Source organism: Diachasma alloeum, unplaced genomic scaffold (assembly GCF_001412515.2).
Source record: "Diachasma alloeum isolate Michigan unplaced genomic scaffold, Dall2.0 Dall_scaffold_00217, whole genome shotgun sequence".
NCBI classification, from domain to species: Eukaryota; Metazoa; Arthropoda; class Insecta; order Hymenoptera; family Braconidae; genus Diachasma; species Diachasma alloeum.
The window spans coordinates 743,439-761,987 of record NW_021680382.1 but is presented as its reverse complement, the minus strand read 5'-3'; the positions used below and the strand labels follow the sequence as shown (position 1 = coordinate 761,987).

The 18,549-nt window shown below is 36.6% G+C and overlaps 4 protein-coding genes across 7 annotated transcripts; 1 reads left to right on the top strand and 3 right to left on the bottom strand.

The window, feature by feature from the left end:
• Nucleotides 1-66: 66 nt before the first annotated feature.
• On the bottom strand, nucleotides 67-3,507 carry LOC107037340 (probable methyltransferase-like protein 15 homolog). Its single transcript, XM_015255851.2, has 4 exons — nucleotides 3,448-3,507; nucleotides 2,368-2,999; nucleotides 1,360-1,552; nucleotides 67-740 (listed from the first exon to the last, which is right to left on the bottom strand). Exons 2-4 carry the CDS (start codon nucleotides 2,716-2,718, stop codon nucleotides 145-147), a joined length of 1,140 nt encoding a protein of 379 aa, XP_015111337.1. The 5' UTR covers nucleotides 2,719-2,999; nucleotides 3,448-3,507; the 3' UTR covers nucleotides 67-144.
• Nucleotides 3,508-4,336: 829 nt separating this feature from the next.
• Nucleotides 4,337-7,478, top strand: LOC107037341. Of its 2 annotated transcripts, XM_015255852.2 has the most exons (6): nucleotides 4,337-4,698; nucleotides 5,460-5,511; nucleotides 5,832-5,884; nucleotides 6,103-6,136; nucleotides 6,211-6,317; nucleotides 6,800-7,478. In XM_015255852.2, exons 1-6 carry the CDS (start codon nucleotides 4,643-4,645, stop codon nucleotides 7,170-7,172), a joined length of 675 nt encoding a protein of 224 aa, XP_015111338.1. In that variant the 5' UTR covers nucleotides 4,337-4,642; the 3' UTR covers nucleotides 7,173-7,478. The 2 variants fall into 2 exon arrangements, with proteins under 2 accessions (XP_015111338.1, XP_015111339.1); XM_015255853.2 differs by lacking the exons at nucleotides 5,832-5,884; nucleotides 6,103-6,136.
• A 561-nt stretch (nucleotides 7,479-8,039) lies between these two features.
• On the bottom strand, nucleotides 8,040-12,701 carry LOC107037331 (ubiquitin-conjugating enzyme E2 J1). Of its 2 annotated transcripts, none has more exons than XM_015255841.1 (6): nucleotides 12,636-12,701; nucleotides 12,327-12,412; nucleotides 11,043-11,248; nucleotides 10,645-10,835; nucleotides 10,446-10,563; nucleotides 8,040-9,860 (listed from the first exon to the last, which is right to left on the bottom strand). In XM_015255841.1, the coding sequence occupies exons 2-6, from the start codon at nucleotides 12,361-12,363 to the stop codon at nucleotides 9,624-9,626; spliced, it is 789 nt and encodes a 262-aa protein (XP_015111327.1). In that variant the 5' UTR covers nucleotides 12,364-12,412; nucleotides 12,636-12,701; the 3' UTR covers nucleotides 8,040-9,623. The 2 variants fall into 2 exon arrangements, with proteins under 2 accessions (XP_015111327.1, XP_015111328.1); XM_015255842.1 differs by having other exon boundaries at nucleotides 12,327-12,409; nucleotides 12,636-12,666.
• A 380-nt stretch (nucleotides 12,702-13,081) lies between these two features.
• Nucleotides 13,082-18,428, bottom strand: LOC107037329 (dipeptidyl peptidase 3). 2 transcript variants are annotated; one of them, XM_015255835.1, is made up of 4 exons: nucleotides 18,279-18,428; nucleotides 17,021-17,321; nucleotides 15,776-16,400; nucleotides 13,082-14,485 (listed from the first exon to the last, which is right to left on the bottom strand). In XM_015255835.1, the coding sequence occupies exons 2-4, from the start codon at nucleotides 17,294-17,296 to the stop codon at nucleotides 13,230-13,232; spliced, it is 2,157 nt and encodes a 718-aa protein (XP_015111321.1). In that variant the 5' UTR covers nucleotides 17,297-17,321; nucleotides 18,279-18,428; the 3' UTR covers nucleotides 13,082-13,229. The 2 variants fall into 2 exon arrangements, with proteins under 2 accessions (XP_015111321.1, XP_015111320.1); XM_015255834.2 differs by lacking the exon at nucleotides 18,279-18,428 and adding an exon at nucleotides 17,936-18,183.
• Nucleotides 18,429-18,549: the final 121 nt, after the last annotated feature.

Below are 18,549 nucleotides of genomic sequence, written 5' to 3'. Positions count from 1 at the left end.
TTATGAAATAATTTTCACAAAATATTAAAAGAGAAAATTCTCCCCAGAATTAATTAAAATTCTGAATTGAAATAGTTATCTTAATTTTTATTAATCAATGCACTAATAAAAACTAATTAATTGTATTTACACATGACAATTCACTCATCTAATCTTAGCAATAGCTCGAAATTTAGCTGACCTCGACCTGGGATTATCTTCGATCTCCTGATCACTGGGCAGGATGACGTGTTTGTGCAGCATCTTCCAAGGGACTTCAGTGATTTGATTGATCTCTCCATCACCAAAGACCTTTCCATAGTTGTAATACCTCAGGGGTGATGTGTTAGCCACATCATTACTGACATTACCAGCCAGATGTCTCTTCACAATTGTATCTTCGAGAGAGTGAAAGCAAATTGTTATCATTCGACCATTGATCTTCAGATACTTTTCAGCTATGAACATCGCGTAGTTTATCTCATTCATCTCGTTGTTAACGAAGATTCTGAGGGCCTGGAAGGTCTTCGTGGCTCCATGAGCGAATCTCCCCAGCTGATCGGTCCTCAACCCTCCCCCCAGGACTGACTCCACGAGTCTAGCTAGCTCCCAAGTCGTCTCCAGCTTTTTAAAACTGAATCTGGCATCGACGATTGCTCTTGCGATCTTCTTTGCTGCCTTCTCCTCGCCATAGAACTTTATTATCTTCGCTATCTCGTCCTCTGATGCTCGCTCGAGAACGTCCGCTGCTGTTGGTTCATCTGGAAGAAGGTAGGGGTGTGAGGTTTAATGATGTGAAGATGATGTTCGAGGGATTATGAATTTATCAAGGGTTTTTGAAACAGGTTTTCTAGATCTATCGCATATTTTTGTTTTATTTTCATTTTTTTTCCATTCTTTTTGTGGACATTCCCTCGTAAAAAATCTTTTTGAAATAATGCCTTTCTTTTCTCTTGAAAATAACGCCTTTTTGTTGATAAATAAATTTTTAAGAGAATTTTCATGCACATTTTTCATAATTACAGAGAGAAAATTGTTGATTTTATTGCAAGAAATTCAACAAAAATTTATACGTTGAAGATTTTTTTCAGTTCAATACCAAAAAGAATACTTTTATTTATCTTTCCTTAAAAAAAAAATAAAAAGTCATTTCTCTTCTTTAAAAGACCTTTTTGCATAGGAAATTTCCTCTTCTACAAAAAAAGATTTCTGTTCTATTCTTTATTTGAAAATTCACCCAATTTAATTCACTCAAATCAATTTTGATGTATAAAATCTGATTCCTGAAAAAAATCCTTCCAAACATAATACTTTCATTTACATAAAAGTTATTTACATTTATTTAAATCATAATAATCTCCCTAGAATGTAAATCCTCACCTGGAAAACGCTGTCCATCCATTCTCATGTCGAGAGGTCCATCCTTAGACAATGAGAATCCTCGTTCTGCCACGTCGAACTGCATCGACGAGCACCCAAAGTCGAACAAGATCCCATCAATGGAGTTGGGACGAACCTTGTGAGTCGCCAACAACTCTGGAAGCTCTGAGAACTTCCCAAGGAGAGGAATCACCTGTTCATTCAAAAATTCCTCAAATTACAATGCATTTGATATGAAGAAAATTTTCACTAATTAAAAAACTTGCGACACTGATTTTATTCCCTTTAATAAAATTGAAGAATAAAAATCAATAATTGAATTTTAAACAAAAATGTATTCACACATGTTTTCACCACAAAAAAATTTCTATTTTTTGTTAATCAAATATAATCTCCTGTCGAGAAATTTTCTATTTTCATGAATTGATCAAAAATTCGTACCTAGGAGATGATTACATTGAGGAATGAATTGAATGTTGTTTTCTCGAATGAAGCCGATGTTTAAATTGAGCTTTCCGTACATCACATTGAACGAAATTTGTGATATCCAAATTTGTGTTGAATTGCCGTAATCTGTGATTCTGTTATTGTAAACTAATGCGATTTTTTTTAGTCAAGAAATATAAACTTCTTTCAACTCAACGACATCTTACTACAATCTCAAAGCTTTTTCCGCGTAACGATATTCATCCTGATTCAACATACGAAATGCTTACTTCAATTATAATTTACTTGGAACAACGTATGATCGTGTTGATTGAGATAACAACGTATTTAGTCATGAGAATAATTTTGATTGAGTAAACCAACGAATTTCTGGAGTTGGCAAACTTTTGGCTAGAAAGAGATCAAATACTCTCATTATTGCGACAAATAAAAGGAACTTCAATTCTAGAAAACTTCGATTTCTCCCAATCAACTGTACCTCAAGAAGAGATAACTGGTATTCACTTCGAAATCATGTTTATTTGAAAATTAAATTGGTTAAAATTGAATTCCCTTGATCACCTGTTCTGGGAACTGTTGAGCCATCTCATGAGCAAGTTGGTGAGCCACTGGATCCCTATCCAAGGCGAATATCCGGATATCTGGTGAGGACGACAGGATCGTGGAGGTGTGACCACCAGCGCCGAAGGTCATGTCTATGAAAGTGTCCCCAGAGGACGGTTTCAGGTACTGAACGACTTCCTTCGCCATCACTGGGATGTGGAGCCTCTTCTGGGGGTCGGGTTGGGGTTGGGTGGAGTACTGGACCCTTTCTGAACATTTTATAGGGCTTTGGAAAGGTCTGGAGGTCTTGGAGAGGAGCTGGAGGGGCCGAAAGCAGGATTTAAGAGGATGTAGACGATTTATTGTCATCTTTCCTGAATTTTGCGAATATCTTCTCGAAACGAGACTTATCTTCCTCTAGGAAGTACTCCTGGAGCTCCGGGGTGAGCGCCAGATTGCAATGCTCGGGGGAGAGGCCACTGGCGGTGGCGGTGGATGCCCTGGCGTAGAGCTGGGCGTAGTGGTTAGAGGCGAGACGTCGCAAGCTCTGGTAGTAACGATCACACTGCTCTCGGTTCACCTGGGACTGCTGGATCTCTCCCTTCGAGAAGGCCACCTTTATCTGGTCCCTTATGTGCTGGGCCAGATCTCTGGTGAGAGAATTGGGAGAGGGAAAAGAATTTCAGAGCTGAAGGAGAATTTCGAACGATAATCAACAGTTAATCCGTAAAACCGCTTAAGTTGATTTTTACTTTCGCTCAGTTTTTGATGAATATCTCAGAATCTAAGAGACATAGCCAAACTTTTCTCATCACCTTTTTTGTAGAGGTGATTGAGGGTTATAAAAAAGGTCGTGACAAAAATTGGAGTATCTCTTTTAGATCGGCTAGAATCGGTTGTATAGAAGAAAGGGACAATAAAAATAATGATGATGATAACATTCAACTAAGTTGAAAATCTGACAAAATTAGTTGAAAAGAAATCTTATTCAATTTAATAAAATGAAATAAACAATGAATTATGCGTGATAGAAGGAAATTATGTCCAAAATAACCATTCGGAAGAACATTGCTAATTCGTTAGCAAAAATAGCTATACCATGTGAAGACAAGAGGAATTTCCCACTCGTCTTGAAATTCACACTTCAATAAATTAATTCAATACCAGAACATCAATCGACAATTGAAACAAACGAATTTACAATTCTCCCTTCGAGAAGGCCACCTTTATCTGGTCCCTTATGTGCTGGGCCAGATCTCTGGTGAGAGAATTGGGAGAGGGAAAAGAATTTCAGAGCTGAAGGAGAATTTCGAAGGATAATCAACAGTGAATCGGTAAAACCGCTCAAGTTAATTTTTACTTTCGGTCAGTTTTTGATGAATATCTCAGAATCTAAGAGAGATAACCAAACTTTTCTCATCACCTTTTTTGTAGAGGTGATTGAGGGTTATAAAAAAGGTCGTGACAAAAATTGGAGTATCTCTTTTAGATCGGTTAGAATCGGTTGTATAGAAGAAAGGGATAATAAAAATAATGATGATGATAACATTCAACTAAGTTGAAAATCTGACAAAATTAGTTGAAAAGAAATCTTATTCAATTTAATAAAATGAAATAAACAATGAATTATGCGTGATAGAAGGAAATTATGTCCAAAATAACCATTCGGAAGAACATTGCTAATTCGTTAGCAAAAATAGCTATACCATGTGAAGACAAGAGGAATTTCCCACACGTCTTGAAATTCACACTTCAATAAATTAATTCAATGCCGGAATATCAATCGACAATTGAAACAAACGAATTTACAATTCGTCTCCCGTCCCAAGTGCGCAACAATGACCTTCCGACATAACTTAACCTCCAAACCCCTCCAAAACCCCTCGAAAACCTTCGAGAACTGCCTCGACAACGAAAAACTCTCTTCTCCCCAGAAAAACAATTCAATCCCCTACCTTCCAGTCTTGGATTTGTCCAGAGGCCACGATTCCAACAGCTTCAGGAAGTTCTTGTAATTACCGGCCATGGCTCGGCCTCAACATGTGAGAATTGTTTTCGAGGCCATGTTGAAACGATCAATCGAACCAAATTTTCGGCAGCACTTCGTCATGTTGGCCACTCCGCGCTGAAATGTTGATTGAGGACTGTCAAATCTCGACGATGTTCCGCATTTGTCGGATTATTTAGTGGTTGAATATCGGGGCTCAGCAGAGGATTGTTATTTCGTTGCTAGAGATTTGCGAGAGTGAGAAAATTGTTTAGATGACGGCGGTCTGCCGTGAAGTGACAGGTCATGGGGGCCTGCCTCGGCCGTTGCTTTCCCAGTGTCACCGACCCCTTCACCTTCAGGTTAGTCATCAATTGATTTATTTATTTATCCGGGTAGTGGAGGGTAACGTGAGCTGTTATTAGGCAGCAATACGTCGGGATCGGCAGAGTGAAGTTCGTCCGTTTTTCCACTTTCAAGAGATTTTTTCGGGCTTCAAAACGAGACCTCATTCAGCCCAATTGCACCATTTGGTCGGGACTTATTGATGATTTAAAGTAGAATAAACATAACTTGAATTTTGGAGATTGAAATCTGAAATAAATTGTAAGCGACAGTTTTTGTCAATTGAGAGTTTCTGGTGGAGTTTGGGGGCAATTGACTGTCTAGTATTATTGATAATAATTAATTTAGAAGTGGAAAAATAACACAGAGTTTTATGAGAAAATCAATTCATAAATTTATCTATTTATTTACGAGAAAAAAAACTCAAAAAATTAGAAAAAAAATAAAATTCTATGTCTAATTAGAAAATTATCATCAGTGCCAAACTTTTGTAATAAATAATTCATGTTCCTGGGTACACGGACTGTAAAGGATGTCTTAATCAAACGAGGGACTACTGTTTAAAAAATAATGGAAGAAAAAATTTGATGAATGAATTCCGAACATCAAAAATAAAATGGGAAAGTACGAATGATGAATAGTTTTTTTTAGGATTTTTGAATTCATTTTTCCTCGTTATTAATTTCTAATTTTATAATTTATTTTTCTCCATTCGAAAAGATTCTCTCAAGACTGGAAAAAAGTGTTGAATTTGTTGTTTATTATTCTTTTTTTTCAGGTACTCCAGACATACTGGAATTACTCAATCCCCAGAGGAAGAACGAGCTGAGGTACTAAAAAGATTGATTACTTGATTATAAGAAAAAATTAATAGACCTATTGTTTTAATTGAATCAATCCACATTTTGTAAAATGTGCAATTATCTCCTCGATGAGATGTTTTAGGGGAAAATGTCAATAGACTTTTTTGCAGCTCATTAAATTTTCCACAAGAAAGTTCTTCTCAAATTTTCACGTAAAAGCACTCGCTATTGAGATAATTCAATTTAGAAAAAATGTAAAGAAGAAGTTTTCAAGTTTTACTCATTTGACCCTGAGTTTTGGATTAAAATTATAACGTTTGGGGTAATTAAGACAATTATTAATGCAGTTGCAGCAGTATATGAATGGAGAACATGTAGAGTCCTCGAAGAAATCAAAAACGTAAGTGCAAATGGGATTTTTCCATGAATTTTTTAATATTCATATTTATTAATTAATATCAACAGACATTTCTTGTCTCTCGATAAATTCCCCTCGATCAATTATTTTTTGAAACATTTGAAAAATCACTGTCGAGTTGGTTTACTCTAATTCCCTTCAAAATTATAAATTTCATCAAATTTAATTGAATCACATCTGTTTCTTGCTGCAATGGACAGTTTGTTATCATTTCTATCTTTAAAACGTTTCAAGGTAACTATTGAAATTTCTGTGTGTTCAATGAATGATATTCATTTTTAATATTCATGGATTTTTCATTTCCCCAGAAAAAAAATAGAACTCCAGTGTCACTGGAACTGGTTGAAGATACTCGCTGGTCAAGAGGCAGTAACAAATATTTTCGACTGGATTCTGCTATTGGTGTGTCCACGAGGTAATTGAACAGGCAATAAAACCATAGAATCTTTTCAACATGAATTTGAATCTCGATATTGAACCGTTCGAAAACATTTTAAAAATTTGAAAAAAAAAATTAAGTTCCCTTTTGGAGGAAAATTGATTGAATAATCTGAAAATTGCAATTTTTGAAAATTACGAGTATTTTCTGTAAATCATTAATAAACAATCGATTTCAACGATTTATTTACAAACAACGAATATTTAAAAAAATAATAATTCTGTGCACAATATAAGTTGAATGAGGCTGAATATTCAAGATCTTTTCACAATTTTCTCACGCAATTTAATTGACAAATTTGATGATTGAAAATAGTTGAGTCTATAGTGTGTTCTGTATCAAACTGTAAAAGACACTTGAATACTCTCAAGTTTGCAAGTTTCCATGTAGAATATTCTCAACATTTTTCCTCTAACACCTCGACTTCTGGAAACTAAAAGTGAAAAAAAAATTTCAAGCTCTGGATTGAACACTCCACTGCAGTCCCTGGACGCTCGCACCCTGCTGAGGCACCCAGGCTGTGTTTCCTCGACGCCAGTCTCATCCCTGGACCTCGAGTGGGAGCACGAGGTCCTCCCAGCCCCTCTGATCGAGCTGGAGCCCCCCCAGAGCACAATCGAATCACCATCGAGAACATCGAGTGGTGGCAGTCGACCGTCCAGTTTAACTGCATCCCCCTGGTCACGTGTATCAACCCCAAACAGTTTAGAGTGGGACTCAGTAGAGGCTGACAATGCCTGTGATCCTGACACTGAACAATTACTGACGGAAATCGAGAGATTGACCGACAAAACGCTTAAGGAGACTGGCGAATGGACTGGTGCTAGATGATAATGCTTCAATGATTTCGATTGTTGTATTTTTGTATGAAATTAATGCTGATGTGAAGAGCACTCATCGATGATCCATTATTACCATGCACGAAGAAAATTTCATAGAAATACGAAGTGAATCTAGAGAAAATTCCATTGCATTTCTGTTGTAAAATCCATTTTTCAAGAAAATCTCGTAGAAATTATTTTATAAAAGAAAATATTAAAGTTTCATTTGTCTGCATAATTTTTTCCAGTCAAACATTCTCCACAGGAATTTCCACCCTATTTTTCTTCTCTATTTATTAAATCAAAAAAACTTGGAAATTCGAACTGAGGAATTTCTGTAGAAAATATTTCAATGGAATAAATTGTGCAGAAAAATCGAATTCTATTAATTTTTTTATTGAATATTTTCCATCGAACATTTCTATGGACAAAAAATTAATAGAAAATTGGATAAAAATCCGATAGAATTTTCAAATTTCATTGCATTTCTGTTGTAAATTCCATCAACTTTTGGTCGATTTTTTTAAAGAAAATGTCATAGAAATTATTTTACCAAAGAAAATATTAAAATTTCATCTTTCTGCACAACTATTTCCATTTTAAAAAATTCTACAGAAATTTCTACCCTATTTTTTTCTCTATTTATAAAAAAAATCAATCAAAAAAAACTTGGAAATTTGAACCGAGGAATTTCTGTAGAAAATATTTCAACGGAATAAATTGTGCGGAAAAATCAAATTCTATTAATTTTTTTTAATTGAATATTTTCCATTGAACAATTCTATGGACAAAAACATTAAAAGAAAGTTCAATAGAAATTCGATAGAATTTTCTGGCGAAGGTTTAGCTATGAAATTTTTTTCTTACGCGACCACAATTTGTTTTGAATTATTATTGAGGAGAGATTGAGAAAATGTTTACAGCACTGTTGAAACAAATATATTGGCTATCTTCGATATTTTAAAAGCAATTTAACAGTGACATGGTATTTTATTATTACAAGCCTTGAATAATTGATTGAGGGAGATTCAAGTGGAAGGGATTCTTTATTTTCTGAATTTAATGTTCTCCATACAAATTTATTCTGTTTTTTCTATAAATGCAGTAGTTGAAAGATATTTTCAAGATTATTTATCATTTTTTTTACTAAAAATCCATTTTTTATTTTTAATCTCATTTAGTCTTTCAGGCCTATAAATCATCAGAAATTGCGTTTGATCCACAAAACTTGAATCTCCTTGAACAGTGATAAATTCTAAATTTCAACTGTTACAAAGTCAATACGACACCCAATGAATTTATGATTCGACTATAGGGGACTGGGACCAAACTGTCGACCCAGTTTAATATTTAAAAAATGTTGAAGTACTGATTTTAATAAAAATTGATTATTAAAATAAGTAATAATGATTTTTTTTTCATCGATTTGTTGATTGATCTACATGATTTTTATTGGCTACGTCGTAAGAAAGCTAAACGTTATGTACAATCTTAGAAAGAGAAAAGATAAACCAGAAATTATTGAAATTGAATAGTTGGTAATTGTACAACGATAAATAATATTTTTGGTCGCTCGTGGAACTGATGATGTAATTGATAGTTATAACGATGCAGGGTCATGATACTGAGGAGGAAATCAACTGGGAAGCGTTACTCTAGTGTATATAAATATCATATCAATAAATTCTAAAGTCAGTTGCTTCCAGATCATTTCGATCCTTTAATTATTTAACTCGAATCTTAATCTGAAAATTACGTCTCCTTTATTTCGTAAATATCTCCGAAACTGTTGGGTTTAGAAAAAAATGTCACAAGACTTTTTTATAGAGAATTTCCTTCTCTACAAAAAGTGTCTTATGACATTTTCCCCTAAACCCCAGAATTTCAGAGATATTCACGAAATAAAGAAGACGTTATTTCCTTTCATCTCTTTTCAAACTTCATAATTGTTTTCTATCATGATCAATGAAATTCCAGGGTTTAAAAGGTCTTGATGGACACGATCAAGTCACTATGAATATATTCCTTCAAACAATTGATCATTTAGATTGAGGAAATAATCTGCTTTCAGATCATTTAGACTCTTCACGTATTTAACTCGAAACTTAATCTGAAAATTACGTCTCCTTTATTTTGCAAATATCTCCGAAACGGTTGGGTTTAGAAAAAAATATCACAAGACTTTTTCATACATAATTTCCTCCTCTACAAAAAGTGTCTTATGATATTTTCCCCTAAACCAAAAAATTTCAGAGATATTCACGAAATACAGAAGACGTTATTTCCTTTCATCTCTTTTCCCAACTTCATAATTGTTTTCTATCATAATCAATGAAATTCCAGGGTCTAAAATGACTTGATGTCACTATGAATGTATTCCTCCGAATAATTGATCATTTCAATTGTGTAAATGTCTGGGGGGTTTCGGCATCTTCACAGCCAGTGAACGCAAATCTAGGGTCTAAACCAGAAAGAGCCTTCGTAGAACCAGAAGTATTATTGCTGATACCAGAGAGGCTACTAGAATGGTCCAGAATAGATCGTTCGAGGAGGAGAGGGAGTTGCTGTTTGACGTACGCTGTACGAAATTACTGTGGGCCCGTTGTCTCTCGATTAATCTCTGCCTCAAGAGTTGATTGATGTTTACGCTTGGGGAGGGAGTTGCCGGGGTTGTGGTGGTCGTTGGCGCTTCCTCAGCCTTAAAAAAATTAATTAGATTTTTTTAACGAGTCAGTCATAATGAGATATTCCATAATTACGTAATAATTATTAAAATTGTTGTCAAAGTACAGTTTCAATGGAGTTTCAAGCAATTTTGTCAATGAAAATTCACAATTTCATGAGAAAAATCAATGGAATCTGTTAATTTCAGTTTAATTACTCCATTAAACTTAATAGAAATCAGAATGGTTCAGATTAATTATTCTTGAACTTTCAATCATGTGAAAATTCTGGATAATTTGGTACTAAATATTAATGTTTGATAGAGAATTCAACTAAATTGAGAATTGTCGTCTTTCTGTTGAGAGATGATCACATAATTACGTGATAACTATTGAAATTTTTTTTTGTTGCTAAAATTTTTGTAAACTGTAGTCAAGTTCCACTGAAATTTCAGGAAATTCACAATTTGATGAAAAAAATCAATGAAAACTCTTAATTTAAAACCAATTTCTTCCTGAAAATTAACAGAAATAATGATAATGCAGGAAATTAGTGCGCATTCAATAAAGACTGAGTTGAAAAAATACTTTAGCCATTGAAATGATGAAATTAAATTTACCTTCAGTGTTATCGACCCCAATATGTGTCCCTCCTCTGGAGTAATCGGTTTAGACTTTCCGTCCTTCGATAACAAGTCAACAATCTTCCCACAACTCTCGCACTGCCAACTCTGAGATCTATCAATCAATTTCATAAAATGTTTACTCATTCATTAATTTGTCCTGTCCATTTAGAGGCAAAAAAAAAATTTGCCTCACTTTTTCGCAAGTGTTTGTCTCTCCTCGGGGGTGTAATCAAGTGCTCCAATCGTATCATTGCCAGGTGTGGGCATGAATGCAATCAGAGCGAGTAGAGCTGTTCTGATACTCCAAGAAGGCTGCCACGTCTCGGGGTGGTGGCCAGATATGCTTAAGCAGATTTTTTTGTTTATCTCGAATCTTCCATTTGGCTGAACGAAAAAAATTAAAAATTAAAAATTAAAAATTAAATTAAAAATTAAATTAAAAATTAAATTAAAAATTAAATTAAAAATTAAAAATTAAAAATTAAAAATTAAATTAAAAATTGAAAATTAAAAATTGAAAATTAAAAATTAAAAATTAAAAAATTTCTGAGATTTTTTAAATCGTTTTTTGGTGAATGATGGGGGCTTTACCGTCAGTAGAATGATGTTGGGCGGCTTCATGGGATACTCAGGAGGCAGGAGAATTCTACCGTGATAGACACCCCCCTCGAACGGTGAAGACGGTGGTCCTCTCACCGTGAAATGCCATTCGAAGAGATTATCCTCGAGGGGAGCTGCGCAGTACTCTTCAGTAGCCTCATGCAGCTCCTGAGCCTCTCTCATCAGCCTCTTCACCGCTGACGATCACAATAAGCATGATTACACGCGAGAAAAAATCGGTGAAAACGCGAAGGAATTTAATGGAACATTCTAACCCAGAAAATCAGGGATTTTTGAGAAATCGAAACACTGATTGAATTGTCAAGGATGTGACTCTTCTGTGAAGTGATTTCTTCTGTAGAATATTCCCATTGGACAATTCTATTGAAAAAAAATTCGCAGCTAAAAAAAATTAAAAACTTGGGAAATTTGAGCCCAGGAATTTCTGCAGATAATATCTCAATGGAGTAAGTTGACCCGAGGTAAACTGAGACCTTTGATAAAGAATATGTGAATGTCTATCTGACCACGGGATCCCTGAACGCATCAAAAACAAAACCCTGGTTCGTCCACAATTCATTTCTTCACAAAGAATATCCCCCAACATTTTTTCTCAAATGGCTCGAATGATTTTCCAAAAAACTAGGAAACATCAATTTCAGGACGGGGGCCAGTTTCTGGACGATTTCTACATCCATTGAATATTCCATAAATAATAAAATGCAAATTGTACTGGTTATTTAATTTTTCAATAATATTTTTCGTGTGTAATCATTTATCAATTATTTTTTCAACTGCCCAACCATTAATAAATTAAAAAAATATGGGCGAGGCGTCCAGAAATTAGAGATTTCCCTTGCATTTAACTATTTCTTAATGTAATTAAGAAATTAACTCTTTGTTTTGTTATTTTGACTTCAAATAATTTTTTCTGCTAACTAAAACATTCTTTGAGGATACGGAAGCCATCATATTCCCATTTAGGTGATTCTTTAATTTTAGGTGCTACCACGAGACTCGAGTTTCCCTTCATCGTCCAGCAATTGGCCTGTTCACCCAAGGAGAACCACAGGAAAATGTGGAAGAATTTTTTCGTCCGAAATTTCTCTTTCTACAAAAAACGAATCTTCTGACATTTCCCATTGCCCAAATCCTTCACAATTCATTTGAGACACAAAAAAAGAGTGCAAAATCCTTGGACTTATGTCCCTCTACCACTCCCCAGTATAATCACTCGATCGAGCCCTGAATAACCCATCCAATAAACCAATTCACCTGGACTTTTAGTGTTGTACTTTCCCTCGAACGCCATTTCTCCTTAAAACTCCAGAGAATGAGGAAAACTCCTTGAAAATCGCCTTCTGGGGGCGGGGAAATTATTAAACAATTAGTATGCCACGTAAATCACTGCTTATCACCTCCAACAATGACTCAATGTCCCGAGGAATCACCCAACAATAATCGAAAACCGTAAATAAAGAGGATCGGACAGTTTTATTGTCAGAATAAAGCATGAAAAAATCCAAAGCTCAGTAAAGCTTATCAATGTCAAGTAATAATTGATAAAGACTCATAAATGATAACCTGAAATGTTGACTTCTTGTCACGTAAACACAATGCACTGAAGTTGTTCACTTTGGAATTCAGCACGTGACCCCAAAAAAAGAAATCGATGGGGGGGGGGTCGTTCGTATACTTACAACCCCCCCCCCCAGTTTGAATTTTGGTTCGAAGATAAAATATTTCATTAGAATTGACTATGATTACTCTGTTATAAATTCATCTACTAATAAAATTATATGAAAATCAATTTACGTTCAATAAATAAAAAAATTAGAAACAGAATAAAATAAAGCAAAAGAAGTAAAAAAAACAAAATTAATAAGAAGCCACTCCATATTTCGTTCTAGGGATAGATAAACCATCAGTGTCATAATTTTCTTTTCCCAAATGTTATCACTAAAGTATAGAATCGCAATTAATTTTTGTAATTTATTTTTCCCCTCTGTCGTAAGAATAAATAAACCATCAATGTTGCAAAATATCTTTATTAGTCATCCTCGCATCAAGCTTATCAAAAAATACAAATGTACATTGAAGCACCCACCTCTCTCCTAAAGAAAACCTAATGAACTGAATGAACGAAACTCCCCAGAAATCCTCTCAAACGCCAAAACTCTACTTCATCTCGAAGTACGGTCTATCCTTCTCCGCGAGTTCCAGCATCATCTCCGCAGTATCAGCCTCAGGGAACCTCTCCACCCACGACCGAATGAACCCTTCGAAACTCGCCTCATAGTTCCTCAACTTGACCTCCCCACCCTCGACAAAAGTATTCGCCTGCACGAAGATCTTCCTGGGCTGCTTGTGAGCCAGCACAATCTCCCTCCACCGTCCCCAGGGATGTTCCCCACCCTCAGGCACCTCAGAGTACTCCTCATACATCCTCTTCGCGCCATCAAAGTCCCCAGTGCTCTTGTAAACCTGCAGTTTCTGCAGAAACTTGCCAACAGCCTCCTTTCCCACAGTTCTAATCTTCTCCCTGTCCATCGTGAACCTCAGGTTCTTCCCCTCCTCGACCTCCTCGACCTTCACGAACCCCTCCCCAGCCTCCAGGCAGACCCTGAGGAGCACATACCTCGCCTGGGAATGGGCCTGCAGCCACTTCTTCTTCTCTGGGCTGTACATCTCAAGGGCCTTGGCACACCCATTCCACAGCAGCGCCAACCAATTAACGTAAATAACGTCGTCAGCTGTCTTCCCCTCGTGCCCAAAGATCCTGACGATGTCCTTCTCCAGGGACAGGTACAACCCCACAGCCTCAGCCCTGCACTCCTCGTACGAGGACCCCATGGCCCCAAACTTCGAGTCATAAGTCTCTCCCTCCAAGAAATACTTGTCAATCAACTCGTTCGTCAGAGGATTCTTCAGTGTCTTCTCGTCGAAGTTGAAGCCCTCCGAGGACTTCCTCAGCAGCTTGCCACTGCCATGCCCCAGGAGCTCGTGGAGCCCCACCTGCACCTCCATCGAGGAGATCCTGTGCTGATTCAGAAGAGCCCGATCCTCCTCAGACAAGAATGGAATGACGTCCTGCTTCATGTTCGCAGGGATTACGTTCCCGAGGGAGACGTTCTTGAAGCCCTCGCTCTGTCGTATCTCGTCGTAGTTGGGGATGTTGATCCCTGCTGGGATCCCAGACCCTGCGAACGTCAGGACGTCGAGGGACGTGAAGTCCGGGCGCAGGAAGACGTCTTTCTCGAAATCCTTGCCCCAGGGCAGCAGTGGGAGGAAGTCCTGGGCTTTCTCGACTAGGTTCGAGAACTTTTTAGACATTTCCTTGTTCACCATGGCTACGAAACCCTCGAACTCCCCTCGTTGACCTGCTGGGTCTCGATACGTCTCGATGAAGCCGATGTACGTTTCCACCACAGGACCTGTGCAGATTTTTAAGCGACTTTCTTCATTCAAAATATTCGTTTGGGTGTTATTGGGTGGAGTTAGAAAATAGTGGTCATCACATCATTTCCTTTTAATTTATAGTCTTGTTAGGGGGCCAATCTCGGGCCGACATTGGCCCAACCCTGGCCCGGCATTGGCCCTTTTTCTACAGAATATTTTCTAATCGGTCAAAAAATAACAGCAAGTTCAATAGAAATTGAATAAAATTGTGTAACGCATTCGCTAGGTTTTCTATGACATTTTTTCATTTTTTCAAAGTAAAAAATTTCAACGTTATGGAAATGTTGAATTTAATAAATCATTGAATTCAATTTAAAATACATCGCCTTCGAAATTCCATTCAAAAGCAAATTGCTAATTTATTATCGAAAATATATTCACTGTATTGTGACGAAATCAATTTCTCACTTGTTTTGCATTTGAAGCGAATAAAAAATGTCATAGTCTAACACTACAATTTTAGGATGTTTAGCCAGTGTCAGTAAATTTTCGGTAAATATGTTTGTTTTCATGGTCAAGGAAAATTCTGTAATTTTTTCGGCTGTCAGCAGAACGTGAAAAACCAACTTTTCTAACATTAAAAAAAATTAATCGCAGAAATTAGTCTCCGCAGAAATGAATAAACTAATTTTTCCTTATGCACGGGCTCTTCTGAAATTTATGTTCAAATTGATAATTCACCTACTAGAAGAGTCTAAAAATAGAAATAAAAATAGAAGGCAATGTGTAAAATCATACTGAATCCAATGGCCGGAGAAAAATCTGGGGTACCCGGGCAAAAAGAGGAAATATGTTAGCGCATGCATTTGCTGCATTTTTCTAAATAATGAACATGGATTGGCTCCAATTTTTGAGCTACGAATGATTTTTTTTTCAAAATTTTCGGAAAAATATGTGGAATAACAATTACGAGCTATTTTTTTTAAATTCACCTCTTACATGGCTACTTTGCTTTTTTTGTACTTTTTACTGTATTTTTTACAAAAAAATGGCTCGTAATTGTTGTTCCACACATTTTTCTCGAAATGTTGAAAAAAAAAATCTTTTGTAGTTCAAAAATTGGAGGCCCTGGACTGTTTTTAGCATTCTAGACGTTTTCGGGCAAACGAACAAAAAAAAATTTTTGCACTAATTACTCGTTTTCAATCTATATAATCGATCCTCAACGTATGAAAAGTCTCACTCCAATAACCCACGACTTTTAAAGTTCGTAGTAGTCTCCCCTTAATGCTGTTTTGAATGAATAGATTTAAAGTGAAATAGACCTTTGTCCTTTATCCAGAAGCGCGAGCCGTCCTTGTGATCGTTCAGGGATCCCGTTCTGAAGTGGCTGATGTATTTTTCGATCATCTGCTTCTCGGTGTCGTTGGCTGCGTGCTCCCTGGCCTTCTTGAGGCACTCGTTCGTCTTCTGGAGGAGCTTGCTGTAGTCCCCCCTCGACACCTTGAACTTGGCGTCCTTGAAGAGGCTCTCGGGGATCGTGAGGGCTGGGTCGTCGTCCTCCAGGTGGGAAGCGAGCTTTATGTTGTAGACGGTGAGGGAGTCCTCGGTCGTCTTGAAGCAACGCGTGTTGTAGCTCTCGAGGGAGTGGGCCTGCATGAACTCGTTGACCAGAGCTGCGTCTGCATCGTCGCAGTTCGCGGAGAAGTAGGTGGTCATCCCCTTGTCACCGAGACCCAGGGATTTCACCTTTTCGGAAAGGGAGTAGATGCCCTCGCTGCACTTGTTCCAGATCTTCTCGAGCACTGGGGGATTGTCCCTGTAGGCTTTGGAGGACTTGATTATCTCGAGGAACTTCTCTTTTGGGAGGTTTGGGACTATCTTCGAGTCACCGAAGGACTTGTAATTTCCCGCGTTCGAGAGGACGCCGCAGGTGTACACCAGGAAGGCCTGAAAGAGAATTCAAGTTGTAGATTTTTCTGGGGGAATATTTTTCGTCGTCTAAACATTATTCGGTTGACTATGGAATTCGTTCAATTGGTTAAACATATTTTTCGTCATCGAATACGCAGCGAATATATTATCTCCTCTGAAGATTTACATTTTGTCGTGATGAGTAGTAACATTGGTGAAATAACGTGATTACTTCATGTAAAACATGAATGGCATGTAAAAAATCATGTTAAAATTAATGTTTGCTACTAATAGGTTGTCCCTTAGTTAATTTTCTCTTAAATTATCATATTTATTTCAAGTATCAGCATAACTAATACGCTTTTCCATCTAGAAATACTTGGACAGAGTATAATTATAAAGATTATTGAATTAAGGAGTGCTAATTATCTCCTGAATTCCATAAAAAATCTCATCCATGGAATCTCATACTTTAAATGATACTTTTAATCAGTGAACAAGTTTCTTGACGCAAGTGAGATATCCATGGGAATGCGGAGATCCCCTTGAAGTATAAAATTCTATTAAATTCAGGAATATTCATTAAAGAAAGAATTTGATGCTCATTTTCTTCTGAAACTGCTTCAATTTTAATTTATTTGGGAATTACAACTCACAGTGAAATCATCCTCACTAACTCCAGCCTCGATAGCAGTCTTTTTCAGCTCCTCAATAGTCTCCCCAAGGAAAATCTTATGCAGAAGAGCGAAAATCAGGGGCGACTCGGGGGACGTCTGCACGAAGACGATCAGACCCCCCGTCCAGGCAGCTCTGCTCAGATAATGAGAATACAGCTTCTCGTTGTTCGTCAGTGCATTGAAGGCGCTGTCACACTCTAGTGTCACTATCGGCTGGGTATTGGGCAGTGTGTACAGGGAGATATTGTCACTCATCGTGCTGAATGATCTTGGAAACTGTCTGAAAAAAATAAATAACTCATTTCAACTCTGAATGAACAATTCCATTGAATTTATTCTTCGTGAAACAAAAAATTGAAAAACGAGCTTCATTATTCAATTCATTCATTAATTGATAAATTAATGGCTATTCAGACTATTAACATAATTGAGTATTGAGGAATTCTAGTGTCTCAGGGGACAGAACAATAATTGAATTCATTGGAAGTATCAATTCCTAATAAAACAAATTAAGTGGTCAATCCAAACGGAGTTTTGTCAATCAATCAGTTCGTTCAATGTTCCACCAACAAATTAATTGATGAATTACCCTCTGTTGGAGGCTATTAATATCATATAATCTGAGATCATCAAGAAAAAAGAAGTTAATACACCCCAAAGAGAGATAAAAATTGAAAATTTAATTCAGTTGATTCATTCACAGATAAATCAATTAAATAATTAGTCAATTAATTACTGATATTACATGTTCACATTGAGATTTTTAAGATAATGGAAAATCAGGTTATTTCATCATCCCAATGCACGAAACCATAATTCAATTAATTTTACACATGAATGGAAGATTCTATTGCATTCATTCTCAATTAAACAATAAATTAACTAATGGTCTACCCTTTCTTGAGACTGTTAACGCCATCAAATCTCACATAATCACGACTAAAAACTGTTGTTGTCTTTGGAATTGAAGACTTAACAAGTGAATAAAAACAATTTGACGTGCAGAATCTACAGGATTGCAGGAACAATCGACGACTGATGATTTTAATCATCTCAACGAATGAAACAATGATAAAACAACAGACAACGTGGTACACAGATATTGGTTATGAAGAAGAGCCTGACGTTTATGCACACCAAACAGACACAGAATTGTTTGAGGCTCTTGTACTCATCTAGCTCGACCAACTCGTGGGAAAAACTCAATTCTTGTGTTTCTATTTAGATCTCCACTTACCAATAATGCTGCAGGACCTCCACTAATTGATTTTTTTTGGGGAAAAGAATATTTATATGCCAAAAGACGCAGGAAATATGCTGACGTGTAATGGTTGATTCCAACGGATTGGGAGATTAGCGGAGGAAAACAGGATGAGGTTATGACCAACTGTGCATTTGTCGGCTTGCATATGTGTGTGTGTGTGTGTGTGTGTGATACATTCGCATGTGCATTCGATTTGAAGGAAATTGGAAAAAAAAATTCTCGAAATTCATAGGAAAAAATACAG

Excerpts from the sequence above, each read along its gene's own strand:
- LOC107037340 (XM_015255851.2), bottom strand. The coding sequence starts at position 2,718 with ATGACAATAAATCGTCTACATCCTCTTAAATCCTGCTTTCGGCCCCTC. Across the intron at positions 1,553-2,367 it reads CTCAACAGTTCCCAGAACAG|GTGATTCCTCTCCTTGGGAA; the intron begins GTGATCAAGGGA and ends TTGAATGAACAG. Across the intron at positions 741-1,359 it reads GGATGGACAGCGTTTTCCAG|ATGAACCAACAGCAGCGGAC; the intron begins GTGAGGATTTAC and ends ACCTTCTTCCAG.
- LOC107037341 (XM_015255852.2), top strand. The coding sequence starts at position 4,643 with ATGGGGGCCTGCCTCGGCCGTTGCTTTCCCAGTGTCACCGACCCCTTC. Across the intron at positions 4,699-5,459 it reads ACCGACCCCTTCACCTTCAG|GTACTCCAGACATACTGGAA; the intron begins GTTAGTCATCAA and ends CTTTTTTTTCAG. Across the intron at positions 5,512-5,831 it reads CAGAGGAAGAACGAGCTGAG|TTGCAGCAGTATATGAATGG; the intron begins GTACTAAAAAGA and ends TTATTAATGCAG.
- LOC107037331 (XM_015255841.1), bottom strand. The coding sequence starts at position 12,363 with ATGGCGTTCGAGGGAAAGTACAACACTAAAAGTCCAG. Across the intron at positions 11,249-12,326 it reads GTACAACACTAAAAGTCCAG|CGGTGAAGAGGCTGATGAGA; the intron begins GTGAATTGGTTT and ends TGTGATCGTCAG. Across the intron at positions 10,564-10,644 it reads AGACAAACACTTGCGAAAAA|ATCTCAGAGTTGGCAGTGCG; the intron begins GTGAGGCAAATT and ends ATTGATTGATAG.
- LOC107037329 (XM_015255834.2), bottom strand. The coding sequence starts at position 18,093 with ATGATTAAAATCATCAGTCGTCGATTGTTCCTGCAATCCTGTAGATTC. Across the intron at positions 17,322-17,935 it reads GTTAACAGTCTCAAGAAAGG|ACAGTTTCCAAGATCATTCA; the intron begins GTAGACCATTAG and ends TATTTTTTTCAG. Across the intron at positions 16,401-17,020 it reads TTAGTGAGGATGATTTCACT|GCCTTCCTGGTGTACACCTG; the intron begins GTGAGTTGTAAT and ends ATTCTCTTTCAG.